The sequence below is a fragment of the Polyodon spathula genome, chromosome 46 (assembly GCF_017654505.1).
Source record: "Polyodon spathula isolate WHYD16114869_AA chromosome 46, ASM1765450v1, whole genome shotgun sequence".
Taxonomy (NCBI): domain Eukaryota; kingdom Metazoa; phylum Chordata; class Actinopteri; order Acipenseriformes; family Polyodontidae; genus Polyodon; species Polyodon spathula.
Window position 1 is genome coordinate 2,915,437 of NC_054579.1, and position 17,376 is coordinate 2,932,812.

The window sequence follows — 17,376 nt, forward strand, 5'->3', positions numbered from 1 at the left end:
ATATTACCTACATGTGCGTCAGCCCTGCCACAACACCTGTGTATAAATATTGTTCCAGTGACAATGTGTTGAGTAATTTTGCTTGCATCAATACATAAGGCTACTGAAACACATCAGCTTCTTACTGCTTTCACTAAAAATGCCCCCTGCACATTGTGAGGGAGACTGACTTGCACTACACAGCCATCGAGAAGAACGAGGAAGCAGAGATTCTCTGCTGCTCAATGAGAATTGCTGATGAGTTTTAAACAGGACTGCGCTGTCTTGACAAAGCCCCAAACCCCAGGAGCACCCATGTCTGGTCAACAACAGCCAGAACAATGTGCTGTTGGGTTGATGCAATTAGATTCACCTATAAAGAAGACAAACTCAACAGGGACCGTGTGGGAGCAGAAAGTCAAAGTTGAAAAAGTGCAGAGTCTCTCAGGTTAAGATCCTTTGCAGTTTGACTGAAGATGTTGAAGTTGTGTTATTCGTCTCATAAGTCTTCTAACAAGCCTCATAGCAGGTCAGTATAAATCCTAAAGAAAGGTAAAACAAAATAATGACAACATCATTAATGATAGGCTGCTGTTCAAAGCCGTGCAATTTAATCTCTGGCTCCCCAGAACCTTGATCGAATTACAGGCAGTTATTTTCAGGCGGCTGTACGTTACTCCTTATCATTTTAATTGTTAGTATCTGTTCATTAATTCTTTACAATAAGTTCACTCTCTTTCAGCTGATGCATATGAAGGATGCATTGAGGTTCTAAAGAAAATACAGCTACCTGGTCTTTAGATGACGACAATGAGAGGCTTTGAAGGACCAACACCATTTGTGAATTGCTCTTGATCTTTTCCATGTGTAACGGAAACACTTGTTCAGTGAGGGAGGGTGCTGTCGCATGTGCATTACTGCATCAATCTAATCATTCTCACTGGCATGTTTAGCTGTGTTACAAGCAGAGGAACTTCATACTGGTAGTTTCAGAAATTAATGGGGCAGCTTCCCAATATGCCTTGGAGTATTCATTCAATCATGCTGTGTAAGTATTATTTATTTTATAACTTTCTTAGAGACTTTTTCAGCCTGAAAAAAGAAACAAGGACCAGGGGTCACAAATGGAGATTAGACAAAGGGGCATTCAGAACAGAAAATAGGAGGCAATTTTTTACACAGAGAATTGTGAGGGTCTGGAATCAACTCCCCAGTAATGTTGTTGAAGCTGACACCCTGGGATTCTTCAAGAAGCTGCTTGATGAGATTTTGGGATCAATAAGCTACTAACAACCAAACGAGCAAGATGGGCTGAATGGCCTCCTCTCGTTTGTAAACTTTCTTATGTTCTTATGTTCTTATATGTGTACATTTGAAATGTTGCTTTTCTTCTTTGTAAAATGATGAATTTGTTTTTCAGTTTTTGCTCTTGGAGACGTGCTGTTGGTTTCCACAGGTATGTGTGTCTCTGTCACGCTCACACAATAAGATACAATGATTTAATATATCGAATACATTAGAAATGAATAACACTCAGGGTGAAGTTCACAAAGCAGTTCACTTTGAAGTGTCTTTCTCACCAATTGCCCTGAAAGAATAAACACATTAACGGGTGCCTTTCTCTTTTCAGAATAAAATTGCATCATATCATACTGATAAAGACACCGGTGTTTACTCAGGGCAAATTCACATAACTTCAAATTGAGTTTCAATCCTTCGTCAGGAGAATTGAAACATAAAAACACAGTTACTTAAAAAAAAGATTTTTAAACACACTACAAATATTATTATGTAAACAATTATATATTAATTATTATTAATTATATCTTGAACACATGTTTTGAAATATTGAGCTTTTTTATTGAAAAAAGTAAATGCCTTTACATGTTCCCAAAAAACCAACATACGCTACAGACATTAAACTGACATAGGAGAGCTCTCATCAGAGAGGAACAAGAACATACGCGGGTTCATTTCCAGGTATATTAAATAAAGTGCTTTATGTACACCTGTGTTTGGCAGTGTTAACAGTTCAAATAACAAGATAAAAAGAAAATATTGAATATTCCTACTGGACTAACCATTCCGTCATGTATTATTTAGTGTTCTGACATCAGCATGTTTAATAAAGGTTAAACACATGCACATGCATTATTATTATTATTATTATTATTATTATTATTATTATTATTATTATTATTATTATTAATCACATCATATAATATATGCTAAAATTGTAATCTGTGGTTGATCACACATTTCAGTTATACAACGTCTATGTTCTTATTTGCTAAACAGATTGTTCTCTCTCATGTGTTATTTTTCCATGTGTTACTCAAATGATCACAGAGCCACTCCGTGCAGCAATACTTCAAATAGTGAAAGCATCTGTAGTGGAAGGGGAGAAGGTTGAATTCAAATGTGTGATATCAGCTGAGCACGGAGAACAAGCAGAGAACAAGGAGAATTGGTTCCATTTATATAAAAACAGAGAGAAGATCAGCTCACTGCCAGAGCCTGGAGGAATGGGAGCTGTCACATTTATAAAACAAGACATCACAAAGAATGACGCTGGAAACTATACCTGCATGTATGGAAATAAGAATCCAGGAGATGTGAAAAACATCAGCCATGGCTCTTCAGTTTATCTCAATGTAAGAGGTAAGCACAGTGCAAACATTAGCACCTCACTGTTGCTATATTAAGGTGTTTTAGTACCACTAATCTGGACAGAGTCCAGTCTCAATTTGTTTCTGATGAGCAAGCATCTATCGTATTGTTATTGTATAGTTTAAGCTGCACTATACTAATATATTTCATTAAATTGTATTTTCAGAGTTGCGTTATTTGCTCACACTTCAGCTAGACAGACAGAGCCCAATGGAAGGAATGGATGTATCATTTAAATGTATGATACCAGCTGAACTCAGAGATGCAGCAGGAAAAGAAGGTTTTTTCCATCTATATAAAAATGGAAGCCGTGTTGATTCACATCCCGATCCCATAGGCTTACCAGGTGTCACGTTTTCCATTAAAAATGTTAAGAGGAGTGATACTGGAAACTACACTTGTTTCTATGGAAAGGAGACGCTTGTGAACTCAGCAAACAGCAAACGCAGTCGTCCAGTCTACCTTCATGTGACAGGTAAGGACTGAGCTGAGTACTTTGTGACACAGTGACATCTATTTAATTGATCTAAACATGATTCTGTGAAAACCAGCACAGAACCAGAGTGTATATGGGGGATGGATGTGAAAACAAATGCATTTTTGCTTGTATAATTGCATCGATCTGAACATGTCATGTAATATCTTCTTTGCTTCCTGAAATATTAATCCTGTATCTCTCTTATTGTATTTTTGTTAGAACTTGGTGAGATATCTGTCTAAGATTAGTTGTCATGCTGTTCTTAAATCTGAAGAGATCATCTGAATCCTTTGTTGAATAGCTGTTGGTCTGAATAATATAGAGATAAACTTGCTTTCTAAGTTATTAAATGCTGATTATTACATTCCCACAGAATACATGCCAACACCAGCTCAACCGAACAGAACAGGCAAGTGTGTCTTTGTTTTGTATTCAATTCAGTGTTCCTATTTAAATGCGAATGAGGTCCTACATGTAGACTCATACAATTGTTCTGAACTTGCATGACAGGTATTGAACTTGCATGCGAGGTATTGCTCTTGAATGTAAATGCAGCCACTTTGGTCAGACATTTCAAAGACACTTTGGGTCTATTTCAATGATGGATGAAGCTGTGGTTCCAAACATTGTCACTCTTTACACTAGAAACGCCACGCGGGTCAGTGTGACCCATTTTGGATTTAAAATGTTAATCATTCTTCCGTTGTAAATCATATGTGTATGTCTGTTTATGACTTTTCCTAAATATATGAATTAAATATCCTGACTGCGTTTGATAGCCAGAATCACAACAATGATAAAGTTATAAACAGTTCTACCTGGAACCGCCACGCGGGTTAGTGTGACCCAGGCATTACAATCTTTTTTTTTTTAATATAACGTAAGATATTCTGTTATTTTGTAAATGCAGCAAACAAGACAATCTTTCTCCTCCTAACATGCATGTTTTTTTTTTAGTTCAAGCCTTTGTTTGTAGACTGACTATTAGACAGAGATTGCTATTAGAGTGGATTTGTCAAGATGCCAACTCAGTGACAAGCCCGTTTACACCTGTACACAGGTATATTATTTTCTTTTCAAATGCGTGTTTTATTATATTTTTTCACTGTTTGTAGTCGTGCTGTATATGCGCTAATTTTAAAAATAAAGCCTTTTATATGATATGATGTTCATGAATAAAGCTTTTCTATTGTATCTGATAGTATTTCTTTCATTTTCATAAGGTAGCAGTTTTAAAATGTCCGGGTCAAAGTGACCCATGTGGTGGTTCTGGTAGTTCAAAAATCTGGCGGTTCTAGTGTGAGAGAACAATAAAAACACAAAGAATGAGGTCTGCAAACGATCCGGTTTTCGGAAGGCGATATTCAGATCTGCCACTATTTACATCATTAGAATAGTCCCTATTGTCTGCACATGTTGACAGTTCTGTGAATGACATTGTTTATTTCCCCACAGAATGCCTGACACGTCCAACCACATCTGCCAAGACCCAACAAAGCAATTCAACAGGCATGTGTGAATACGCTTTCTTACACTCAATAAAAACTGTTATTTTAACGAGACCAATCTTACACTTTTAAATTTAACTTGCTTAATGTAGGAAGTGTGTATTAAATAGACCAATACGTCTTTCCAGCATAAGAAGCCGAGACATTGAACAGGTCCTATCCACCAAGGTGCAAGATTTTAGAATAAATGAGTTAAAATATAGAAAACAGCCCACTGGGATACAGTAAACCAAAACACTCCATGAAAGAGAAGAAATGGTGGATTGTTCCTAATTGGTTTTCAAGAGTAGACAGCAGTTGAAAAAATATGTAACTATACTGTAGGTTTATATACAGGTAACTGGTGGTTTTACTTAAAAAATAAACTAAGTAGAGTCAACATTAAAACGTAACATCTTGTATACTGGTCCTTTTAAATACACAGACAGCTTTATTCAGTCAAACGCAAACTTTGAACTGAGCTCCTCTATTGAAAGTGCTGTATATGGTATTTGTGTTTATGTTGCATTAGGTCCAATCAGTTTACACATGTAGATATAAAAGTTATCATATCCTTATGTTGATCCCCCCAGGATCTGTTCCAGCTCTGTACCTGGGTGCAGGGGTAGGATCTGGGCTCCTTGTGCTGCTGTTACTGTTGATAGGAGGAGTGCTGAAGTGTCTGCAATCCAAACGGGGTAGGGCACAGCATTCTTCACCACAATGGATACAAATGAAGTTTGTTTAAATGATGGGCACTTCTTCATCTCGCTGTGTCAATGTATTGTGTCCCTCAATCATGTTCAATTCTATTGATTCCTGGGTGAGTGGTTACTGCAGTCTCCCATTGCTCAGCCTTTGGTGTAAAAATATATCCCAATGTTACTGATGCATGGTGTGTCACTAGCTGTGTCCATCCCATTCAAACTAGGAAACTAATCTATTTGATCCAATGCCATTCCAGACCCTGCTGTCCAGACTGAACCTGTGTATGCCAATGTGGTAAGTCCCCTACGTTACATGACTCAAAAATTTCACTGACACATATACATGTTCTATCATATTTAAATTCAGAACTGTCTCTGATTTACCATTCTTAAAACAATATTCCAGTAAAAAAAAGGATTCAATGCTTCTGGCTTCAGTTGTGAGTAATACATATTTTCAGTATTTATCTAATTGGGCCCCATTTTGGTCTACAAAACACACGTATACAGGCACATGTACAAATAAATAAACACACACATGGAACATCTCAGAGGAAATAAACAATCCAGTGACGATTAGAGCATTGCATTGCCAGAAATAACTCTTTATTAATAATCACTTCTTATTGGTAATACTTCTATTACATTCTGTTATAAGTGATTATAAACAATCTATAAACATGTTATTAATTATGCTTATTAACAACTATAGACTGAGATTGGAAATAATTAGACTATTATGTACGTCCGTCATTTTTATTGCAATTGTTTATAATCGCATATAACAGATACAGTCTCTCTGTCTGTTTGTCTTTTCATGTCTCTTTGTCTTTCTATGCCTGTGTCTGTCTGTCTGTCTCAGTAATTCTATGGGGTTGCTTTGTTTTTGCACAGCAGTTGATATACACTTCTGCCATTTTTCTGTTGTTTATAGCTGCTTATAACAGATTCTAAAGTGTTACCTTATTATTTAGGTGGAGTTTTCTAAAAGTGTTCTGTTTTCTTGAAAGTCTTGTCTGCTTTTAACTGTTTTAATAAAGTGCTGAATGAAATATATTTATAAAACAGTTAATTATTTACAGTTCAGTCTTCCTGCCCTGTGACAAGATCTTGTATAAGATCAGAAGAAAATCACGAAAGAGAGAAAACCCTTCGGCTCATCTATGCTCCTTTGCTTCCTGATAGCTGATTGATCTCAGAATTTAGTCAAGTTGGGTCTGAAAGGATTCAAGTGACATGGCGGATCTATCCTTTGCTCCAAACTCTCAGTCTCTCTCTAATTAAATTGCCTTTTAATTTATTGCAGAATAAGCTGGATCGGTCTCCACGGCAACAGGATGATACAATCCCTGATCCAGAAACACTCCCCCTGTCCCCAAGAAAACATGTCTGGCAGATCTGATGTAGAATACGCAACAGTTGAAATTTCCAAATGCTGTCTGTTGATGAGAAATCCACCTGGGGGAGAAAAGACTTTTGTGGTTGATAGTAAACCACCTCATATTCACTGCAAAGAAAAAATGATCTTTCCATTTAATAAAAGCACTTTTTGCAACAAACAATAAATTATTTCTCCCTCATGCAAACAAGGGGTAAATAACACAGTTAATTCAATCAAGTGTACTACAGGTCAATCATCACAAAATACAGTGCATAACAAGAAATTGTGTTACAAAAAACTTTTCTTTTTCATCCAAGCTAAACCTGGTCACTTGAGACATACAATCCAAATTATAATGTCATTTTCCAGCAGATCTGGAGGAAAAGCTGTAAAAGCTACAGCTATAGTACTCAGCAGTGAGATAGCAGTCTCTGCTGACTTCCATCCTTATAGTGTTTTTTTCTGTTTTGCGTTACTGTGTTTTTAAGCTTCTGTGTTACTGAACTGAGTGTGTTTCTGAAAGAGCTTTTCCGAGTTGTCTGCAGTTCCCCTGCATTCGTGCTGAAAGCTGGCTCGTGGAATCAAGCCGTTCCTCCACCGGGGCTAGGCTCCTTGCATCCCCACTGCGTTGCTTGAGTGAGCCCACCGGCTGCCTTTCGTGCACCGGCTTTTGCACTTTTGAAATAAAAATAAAAACAAATCTTATTCTCGAAACTGTTGTTGCTGTATATCCACCTGTGTGTTGACCCCGTCGCACAACTTCGCTTGTCTCTAACTCTAACTCTTCCACCGGGGCTGTGTTCTACCTGCCCCGCTGTCGAGTAGACCTCACCGGCTGCCTTGGCCAGTCCACCTCGGGGTGTAGGGCCCTCAACAAAAACAAAAAGCAGCGGCTTCCTTCCTTCAGTGTGTCTCCCTGGTGTCTGCTGTGCGCTGAGCAGGTGTGTGACTACACACAGTTAGAGCAGGCACCGCTACATTAGCTGCCCCTTGGAGTTTCAGTGCCTTGGTGCACACGGTGCTTGGTACACACGGTGCATGTGGTGCTTGGTGTTCACAGTACCTGGTGCTCATGGTACTTTACATATTCTCTTCTTTTCATCAGAGCACATTGTAACCACCAACTGACATGTCGTGTGTTGATGGCCTCGTAACATTTCTATTTTAAATCCTGTGGTTTGCTGAAGCAGTGTTTTAAGCTCTTTCTAAGCTTGCTAAAATGAACTCAGTACTCGTCTCGCACAGCCAGGCTATGAGCAGCACTGGCTCATGCTCTTGAAGAGTCCCAGCACCCGGGTTCTGATGGGTTTCCATGTGATCTGCTTCGCTGCACGCACAGCATGGACTCCCCTGTTGTTACGTCTGCTATGTTATCGCATGTCTGCCCTTTACACACTGTCTCACAAACTATGTCCTGGAGGTCATTGTGGCACAGCTAACATCAGAGGGTTAGGATTGATTTGTAAATTGCGAAACTGTATTAAATGCTAATGTTTAAAAGTCCCTTATAAATTATTTTTAAATAAATAAAATTGTATTTGTATTCCTGTTGACATTTTGTTGTAGTTTTCAAAGCTTTTGTTTCAATGATTTATAATAAGTGAAGGTGAATATCTATGTTTCACTCTTTTACTGCTGTTATGCAATTTCTTTACTTTGAATTAAGTTTGGGGAGGAATCAGTTTTTACCCACAAGCTAACTGTTGATTGGCTGCCACAGTGTTAGTGCTGGAGCTCAGCCTGCATGCTGACTGTTGATTTATTACACAGTGTTAGTGCTGGAGCTCAGCCTGCATGCTGACTGTTGATTTATTACACAGTGTTAGTGCTGGAGCTCAGCCTGCATGCTGACTGTTGATTTATTACACAGTGTTAGTGCTGGAGCTCAGCCTGCATGCTGACTGTTGATTTATTACACAGTGTTAGTGCTGGAGCTGCATGCTGACTGTTGATTTATGCAGTGTTAGTGCTGCTCAGCCTGTTGACTGTTTTATTACACAGTGTTAGTGCTGGAGCTCAGCCTGCATGCTGACTGTTGATTTATTACACAGTGTTAGTGCTGGAGCTCAGCCTGCATGCTGACTGTTGATTTATTACACAGTGTTAGTGCTGGAGCTCAGCCTGCATGCTGACTGTTGATTTATTACACAGTGTTAGTGCTGGAGCTCAGCCTGCATGCTGACTGTTGATTTATTACACAGTGTTAGTGCTGGAGCTCAGCCTGCATGCTGACTGTTGATTTATTACACAGTGTTAGTGCTGGAGCTCAGCCTGCATGCTGACTGTTGATTTATTACACAGTGTTAGTGCTGGAGCTCAGCCTGCATGCTGACTGTTGATTTATTACACAGTGTTAGTGCTGGAGCTCAGCCTGCATGCTGACTGTTGATTTATTACACAGTGTTAGTGCTGGAGCTCAGCCTGCATGCTGACTGTTGATTTATTACACAGTGTTAGTGCTGGAGCTCAGCCTGCATGCTGACTGTTGATTTATTACACAGTGTTAGTGCTGGAGCTCAGCCTGCATGCTGACTGTTGATTTATTACACAGTGTTAGTGTTGGATCTCAGCCTGCATGCTGACTGTTGATTTATTGCATAGTGCTGCACTTGTATGAAAAGCCTCTATCCTGTTTTCCGGGCTCCATAGAATGGTTGTGTCTTGTTCTCATTAAAGAAAAGGAGCTTGTGTGTAAAATAAGGCTCATGAAGATCTATTGAATTGACCTAATCAGCTGTGGATCTCGATGCCACCACCATTTAAATCATTAAAAACATTAATCTTACTCATTTTAATATTTATACACACATAATAAGAACTAAAAGACACTGACATGCTCTGTTACCCTTTATTCATTTTTTGATAGTGCTGGTATTTAAATCCACTGCTGTTCTGATCAGTTGAATATTCTCCATGGTCTGTTAAAGTCGTTCTCCAGTTAATCAAAGTCAGTACTTACTGTAAACCAACATTCTTAATCCCTCTATCCAGTACAGTGCAGCTGGTTTAATTTATGTCTCTCTAAAAGCCAAGAAACTGTGCTGTTGCAGACTGCATGAGTCAGCACTTCCTCTCATAAACCACTGTGTATTCTGCTATTCTGAGAAACATAATACTGGTCAACATCTCACTCCAGCACTTTGCTCTTCTAGACACAGGCTCCAGCACGCCTCGACTCAATCTGTTAGCACTTTGAAGTGTCCTCCAGTATTCTGTGTACAAACTGAAACACTCCTTACAGTTGTTCTGTGAACTCAATCATTTTGTGCTCACACTGTACAGCAGGAGGGGCCAACCCTGGTCCTGGACAGCAACAATCCTGCAGGCCTTCTGGGTACCTTTAAGTCATCAACAGCTGAAGACCTGGAAGAAATGTTAGCGTTGACCAATTAAGAAAATAATTCTCTAATTCTTTAATAATTCTTCTCAGTTAAGTAATTAAGAACTCAGGTGGAACGAAAACCAGAAGACCCTGCAGCTCTCCAGGACCAGGGTTGGCCACCCCGCTATAAAGCATAATGATGTTTTGGAAGTCCATTACAGTTATACAGTATAGGAATTATAAAAGGGATCCAACACCATGTCAAATCTTGGTAACACTTTATAATAATACATTTATTTTGTATAGCGCCTTTCATTAGTTATCTCAAAGCGCTTTACACATAAAATAAAAACAATGAACACCTGTTAAAACAACACAAACTGCAAAAAAGCCAATCAGTAAAATAAGTCTTTAGACCAGATTTAAAAGCCTCAATAGCCTCACAGTGCTTCAAATGTCCTGGCAAATCATTACAGAGGTGAGGGGCCACAGACCAAAAGACCCGATCGGCCATCGTGCGCAGCCTTGTCTCTTCGGCACAATTAGTTTGGCACTATTAGCAGATCGTACATTACGCTGGAACACATTGTGACAAAGCATAGCCTTCAAGTAAGCTGGACCCAAGCCATGTAAAGACTTGAAAGTAAGCAGCAAAATCTTGTAATCAGTTCTGTATTTAACCGGTAACCAGTGAAGAGATGCTAAGATTGGTGATATATGCTTGTGCTTTCTTGTTTTTGTTAGCACCTGTGCAGCACTATTTTGTACATATGTGCACTTACACATAATTACAGTGCCAATCAGCATAGTGTGGCAGGGATGGGGTTAAATCACCTGGTCTTTAGATGGCGACAATGAGAGGCTTTGAAGGACCAACACCAATTCTGTATTGCTCTTGATCTTTTCCATGTGTAACGGAAACACTTGTTCAGTGAGGGAGGGTGCTGTCGCATGTGCATTACTGTATCAATCTAATCATTCTCACTGGCATGTTTAGCTGTGTTACAAGCAGAGGAACTTCATACTGGTAGTTTCAGAAATTAATGGGGCAGCTTCCCAATATGCCTTGGAGTATTCATTCAATCATGCTGTGTAAGTATTATTTCTTTGATAAGTATTTGAGTACATTTGAAATGTTGCTTTTCTTCTTTGTAAAATGATGAATTTGTTTTTCAGTTTTTGCTCTTGGAGACGTGCTGCTGGTTTCCACAGGTATGTGTGTCTCTGACACGCTCACACAATAAGATACAATGATTTAATGCTTGATTACATTAGAAATGAATCTTTAGAACCATTATTGCTGAAAGAATAAACACACACACCATGAAGCTACTCAACCTGAAATTCAGGAATTCAATTCTTAGGTATCCTCATGTTGTTTGTTTCTAGTTTCCTCACATTAATGGGTGTCTTTCTCGTTTCAGAAGGAAGTGGTGCCAATGATAGTTCTGGAGTACAGGGCTTTGTAAATTGCACCCTTGTGTTTTTCTTCCAAATAACATCACTGTTACTATTTCAAAATGCATGAGCTAGGGCCAGTTTCAAATAACTACATGCCATACACATGTGCTTATAAAATGAATGACATTTAGTAGCATTTGCGAAGATGGCTTTTTTTATGCATTGGCAAACTGATAAACTGATTCTCTTGGTTATTGAATGTTCCAGATCACATGAACACAGAAAAGTGCATTTTCAGAAATCAAACGATCTTATTCAATATTCAAAAACGTCATGTTTAGAACATTTATATACACAGAATGTCAAATGTCTATAAAGAAAGTTTAATCTCACTTCAATAAGTGTCCATGTGTTCTTAATTGCTTAACAGATTGTGCTCTCTCATTTGTCATTTTTAATTACATTTTTACAGAGGCACTTCGCACAGCAATAATTAAAATTAGCAAAACGACTGCAGTGGAAGGGGAGACCATTGAATTCAGATGTGTGATATCAGCTGTGCACGGAGAACAAGCAGAGAACAAGGGGAGGAATTGGTTCCATTTATATAAAAACAGAGAGAAGATCAGCTCACTGCCGGAGCCTGGAGGAATGGGAGCTGTCACATTTACAAAACAAGACATCAGAAAGAATGACGCTGGAAACTATACCTGCATGTATGGGAATGAGAATCCAGGAGATGTGCAAAACATCAGCCATGGCTCTTCAGTTCATCTCAATGTAAGAGGTAAGTACAAAACCAAACAATGATGAAACACCTGGATGAAACTTTTTTGTGAAGGAAATTAACTGATTTAATATTAAAAAAAAGAAAAAGAAAAGAAAATCACATTTTAGATTGCTGGGTTTGTTCTTAAATACGTGGATTAGGAAAAAATGCATTTTTGTAACAACTACTTTTAGAGCCAAAATCTTCAAACAAACTTGATATATAAATAATAGACTGATCCTTCAGTCAATTGATTAATCTTGAAATTATTTTAGAAATTGTATTTAAAATATTAATAATAGTTTTTTTTTTTAAATTAGTCTTAAAATATTGTATTAAAATATTTAAACTAAATTTCCCATGCACAAGATCCCACTAATCTGAACTATGCTAAGATGATTGAATGCTTGCTGTTATAGTCTGAATAAAGTTCAGTCTTGTAATTATGTGAGAATGTATAAAACAGCTATCTCTGAATCTTCTATTCAAATTGTTATTACTGATTTATCATCAGCTATAACTTAAAAATAAATTCAAACAGAAGACTAGATAAGATGTTTTTAATATGGTACAGATTATGATCAGACCACTAATCCGATCAGGGTTTGGGTTAATAAGAGTCTATTGTTTGTTATTGAATATTTTTAGGTATGTTCTGAAGGCATATTTTTAACTTCAACTGTATTTTCAGAGTCGAACGATCAGTTCATCCTTCAGCTAGACAAACCGAGTGCAATGGAAGGAATGGATGTATTATTTCAATGTATGGTACCAGCTGAACTCAGAGATGTAACAGGAAAAGAAGGATATTTCCATCTATATAAAGATGGAAGCTGTGTCGATTCACAACCCAATCCCAAAGGCATGCCAGTTGCCAAGTTTTCCATTAAGAAAATTAAGAGGAATGATACTGGAAGCTACACCTGTGTGTATGGGAAAGAGAAGCCTGTGAACTCAGCAAACAGCAAACACAGTCGCCCAGTCTACCTTCATGTGAGAGGTAAGGACTGAGCTGAACACTTTGTGTCACAGTGGGGTCTATTCAATTGTTTCGATGTGTGCTGTACAGCACTGCAAAGATCAGCATTAATTAGTCTATGATATATTATAAAGCTGGTATAGGAAGAGAGTATTGAACTGAATCTCCGTTGTTTGTCTGCTTGATGATATGTTAACTATTGTGTCTCTCAAGTAGTTTCAATTAGACATTAAACTGCAATGAAATGTGGCAAAGATCAATTCCCATGCAGTTCATGAATCTGAAGAGATCATCAGAATCCCTCAGTGTAATAATTGTTGCTCTGAATTATTTACAAGAGAAACTGCCACCTCAGCTTTAGTTTCTCATTGGTGTTGTTTATATCCCCACAGAATATATGACAACTCCATCCCAACAGAAACTGACAGGCAAGTCTCTATTTGTTTGGTTTTCAATTCAGTTTTCTGATTTAAATCTTTAAATCCAAGTCTAAACCAAAATAGTTAAAACGGTGTCAATTTCACAATTAAAACTAACCATCATTGCATACAGAGGGGTAGTTTCTTCAAATGAACCCATTGTGACAGGACTCACCAGTACATTACAGTACGCTAATATTAACCCCAGCAGAGCTGAACTATAATCTGAGCCATGCTCTTACAGAATGAAATACAAGTATAAAAACCAAACAAAGACTGGGCTGGCATTATTAGTATGGAAGAAGTGAGACAGAGGAAATAACTCATCTGAATGTATGGATAATTTTATGTCAGACTATCAAGGCTGCTGAACGAGCTTCGTTTACCCCCAGAGTGGGAGAGAAAGGGTGAAATAAGTTTGAGTGAAGAGCTCTCCTCAGTGGAGTTTCAGTGAAGAGCCGTCCTCAGTGCTGTCTGACCTCCAAGGCTGGGGAAGGAGCTTCATTTACCCCTAGAGGAGAAACTGAGGGGAAGAGAGTGAGAGCTTGTGCCTGAACATACCAGTGTGGTCGGCCAGCATATAAATCAAGTTATTAATCGAATTGATTCATCGTATTACATCATTGATTTATTAAAATGTTTGGATATACTGTTACTTGATTGATTGCTGTGTTGTTAGAATAGGTTTTGTTTAAGAATTTTTTTTGAAGATTTTGCTGCTGATGTATTTATTTTCAAAAGGTTTTCTTAAGGCTGTGCTGCATCAGCGCTCACATTTTTTTCTTTTCTTTTTTTGGGGGGTGGGGGGGGGGGTTACTTCAGTCTTGCACCAGGGTCCAGTAAATCCCAGCGCCAGCACTAGATCCAGTGAATTTATTTTGTTAGTTTTTTCTTGCCGTGTTTCGTTTCTTAATGTTTTTTGGCCTTGCAAAGCATTAAATAATATTTTCTGTTTTTTTTTTTTCCATTTCACTAACTAACACGTCAATTTCATCTGTGGAAATGTGTTTTCCTTTTCTTTTTGGCCGGTGTCATAGTTGCATCAAGTTCTGCAGAATCCAGAGCATCATCCTATTATATTTGCCTAACACTTCTTTCTGTTCACTATACCACTCATTTATCTTCGTCAGTAGGAAGTTCTAAATCCTGACTTTTGCCGTTGCGAATCTATTTATAATGAGATGCAAATTCCGATCTCTCCTGTATAATGAGCAGTAATCCATGCTGTTTATAAACTTGCAGTGATATCACGTAGTTGTTCACGAGAAAGAGCTGTTTAGTACATCGCATGCACGCAATTATTATTATTTTTACGAAGGACGGAATCTACGAATTTTCAGTATTTACGAACACACAAGTAATATTTGTACATAGAGCCAAATAAGTGGAATGAAGCCTGCACAAGATCAGATTTATACATTACAGGGGCGGTAGTTAGATCTTCCACTGTTAACATCATTTCAAATAACACATTATCATCACATTAATGTTGGTCTGAATTATTAAAATTATTAAACAGCTGGCTACCTTTAGACTAATGGTGATAATTTTCTTTATAATGTTGTTTCTGTTCCCACAGGAGAAATGACAACTCCAAACACATCTATCAGGACCCAACACACAGATGAGACAGGCAAGTGTGAATAACTGTGTTTTTATAAGTCTCCTTGAACTTAATAATACCATGTATTTTAAAGTAGAATGCAAAGTAAGTTCCTAAGTTGTTAATAATAAAGGCACTAATTGATTTCTATACTGTATCAGCAATTATAATTGAATCAGAATGGTCACAGCTCTGATTATTGCTGGCACACATGGACAATTTCAAACCAGATTAAACCAACTCCATCTAACAGGTTTGATTTATCATTAGAAATAATGAATCTTCTTCAGGTAAAGTCAATCAAAAAAGAGTTCATTCAGGAATCAAAAATGCAAACAGGAACAAAGCAAATCAAATATGATCCATCAGTGATCTCACACACAGGCCTCAGTCGATGCTGTTCTGAGCTGCATCAGTGATCTCACACACAGGCCTCAGTCGATGCTGTTCTGAGCTGCATCAGTGATCTCACACACAGGCCTCAGTCGATGCTGTTCTGAGCTGCATCAGTGATCTCACACACAGGCCCTCAGTCAGTGATGCTGTTCTGAGCTGCATCAGTGACCTCACACACAGGCCTCAGTCGATGCTGTTCTGAGCTGCATCAGTGATCTGAGCTGCACAGTGACCTCACACACAGGCCTCAGTCGATGCTGTTCTGAGCTGTTCTGAGCTCACACACAGGCCTCAGTCATGCTGTTCTGAGCTGCATCATCTCACACACAGGCCTCAGTCGATGCTGTTCTGAGCTGCATCAGTGATCTCACACACAGGCCTCAGTCGATGCTGTTCTGAGCTGCATCAGTGATCTCACACACAGGCCTCAGTCGATGCTGTTCTGAGCTGCATCAGTGATCTCACACACAGGCCTCAGTCGATGCTGTTCTGAGCTGCATCAGTGACCTCACACACAGGCCTCAGTCGATGCTGTTCTGAGCTGCATCAGTGACCTCACACACAGGCCTCAGTCGATGCTGTTCTGAGCTGCATCAGTGATCTCACACACAGGCCTCAGGGTAGATGTTATTTTCTGAGCAAAGCTGAGCTTTAATGGCGATCTTGTTTTTTTTCTGAGCTGGCATGGCACAGAGATGTTAGTTTCTGAGCTGGCATCAGTGGAAATGTTATTAAGCTGAGCCAAGAAATTACTTCATACAGCACAGACTTATAAACACATATATAAACACATTTATTTTACAAATCAAGGCAAGAAAATCTAAATCAATAAACATCTGAACAGACGTGGGTTTACAACATACTGTACATATTCATAAAACTGAAACGATAGCAATACATTTTTAACTTTTCAACAACAATCGCTTTATTAGCAGATGAGCAAAAGCAACTGAACAATGTAGATAAATAATCTTAGAAGAAAACATTTTACAAAAGCACACAGCACAAGAAGTTATAAAAAAAGCAGAATTTATTTTTTTCAACAAGAGGGTATTCCTGCCTTGAGTCAGACTGTTCACAATCAACACAGATAATGTGCTTCTCCATGTCGCCTTTCTGCACAGGGCACAGCTGCCCGAAGTTTTATTTTTATTGCACTTGCCAACCTGGCATTGGCATCTCTGCGGCTCTCAAAGAGGTTCCAAGTCTTCCTCTGTTGCAAATGCTTCTTGTGAAGTTCCTGTGCTAACTGTAAAATAGATTCTCTCCTTGGTAATTCTTCTTCGTGCATTCTGTGTAAAGTGCCCAGGAGTTGATGGCTGCTAGGTCCAATACATTATAAAACACCTGAACAGACCACCGTCGGGAGCCAGCTTTCACAGAATACTCCCGTGCTATCTGATCCAAAACATCAACTCCATATTTTGTTGCGTAGTAAAACTCCATGGTCTCTGGTATTTATTTTCATGCTAATTGACTGACCAAAGCAACGCAGCTGGCAAGCAGGCGCTAGCCTTCAAAAGACTGATTGAAAACAATAGATTGTTATATATATATATATATTTCCAAACAACTGTTTACCATTCAACTCAGCACTACGACACAGACTCATCATTTTCAAAGTACTCCATTTTTTTTCAACTTTCTACAATCCCCATCGTTAGTGACACTGCTGGACTTCCTTTATCAGTCAGTGAGATCGTTTTTAGCCCCTATTCTACTTTGGGATGTTTAAATGTAATTCCGACTGTGGCTACTGCACAGTTATAAACCAGCTGTAATGCT

General features: G+C 38.5%; 1 protein-coding gene across 1 annotated transcript; it reads left to right on the plus strand.

Moving 5' to 3' along the window:
* Window positions 1–10,953: 10,953 nt before the first annotated feature.
* Window positions 10,954–15,239, plus strand: LOC121306097 (obscurin-like). The gene is made up of 6 exons (XM_041237801.1): window positions 10,954–11,116; window positions 11,201–11,236; window positions 11,898–12,212; window positions 12,886–13,194; window positions 13,566–13,601; window positions 15,172–15,239. The coding sequence occupies exons 1-6, from the start codon at window positions 11,068–11,070 to the stop codon at window positions 15,237–15,239; spliced, it is 813 nt and encodes a 270-aa protein (XP_041093735.1). The 5' UTR covers window positions 10,954–11,067.
* The last annotated feature ends 2,137 nt before the right edge of the window (window positions 15,240–17,376 follow it).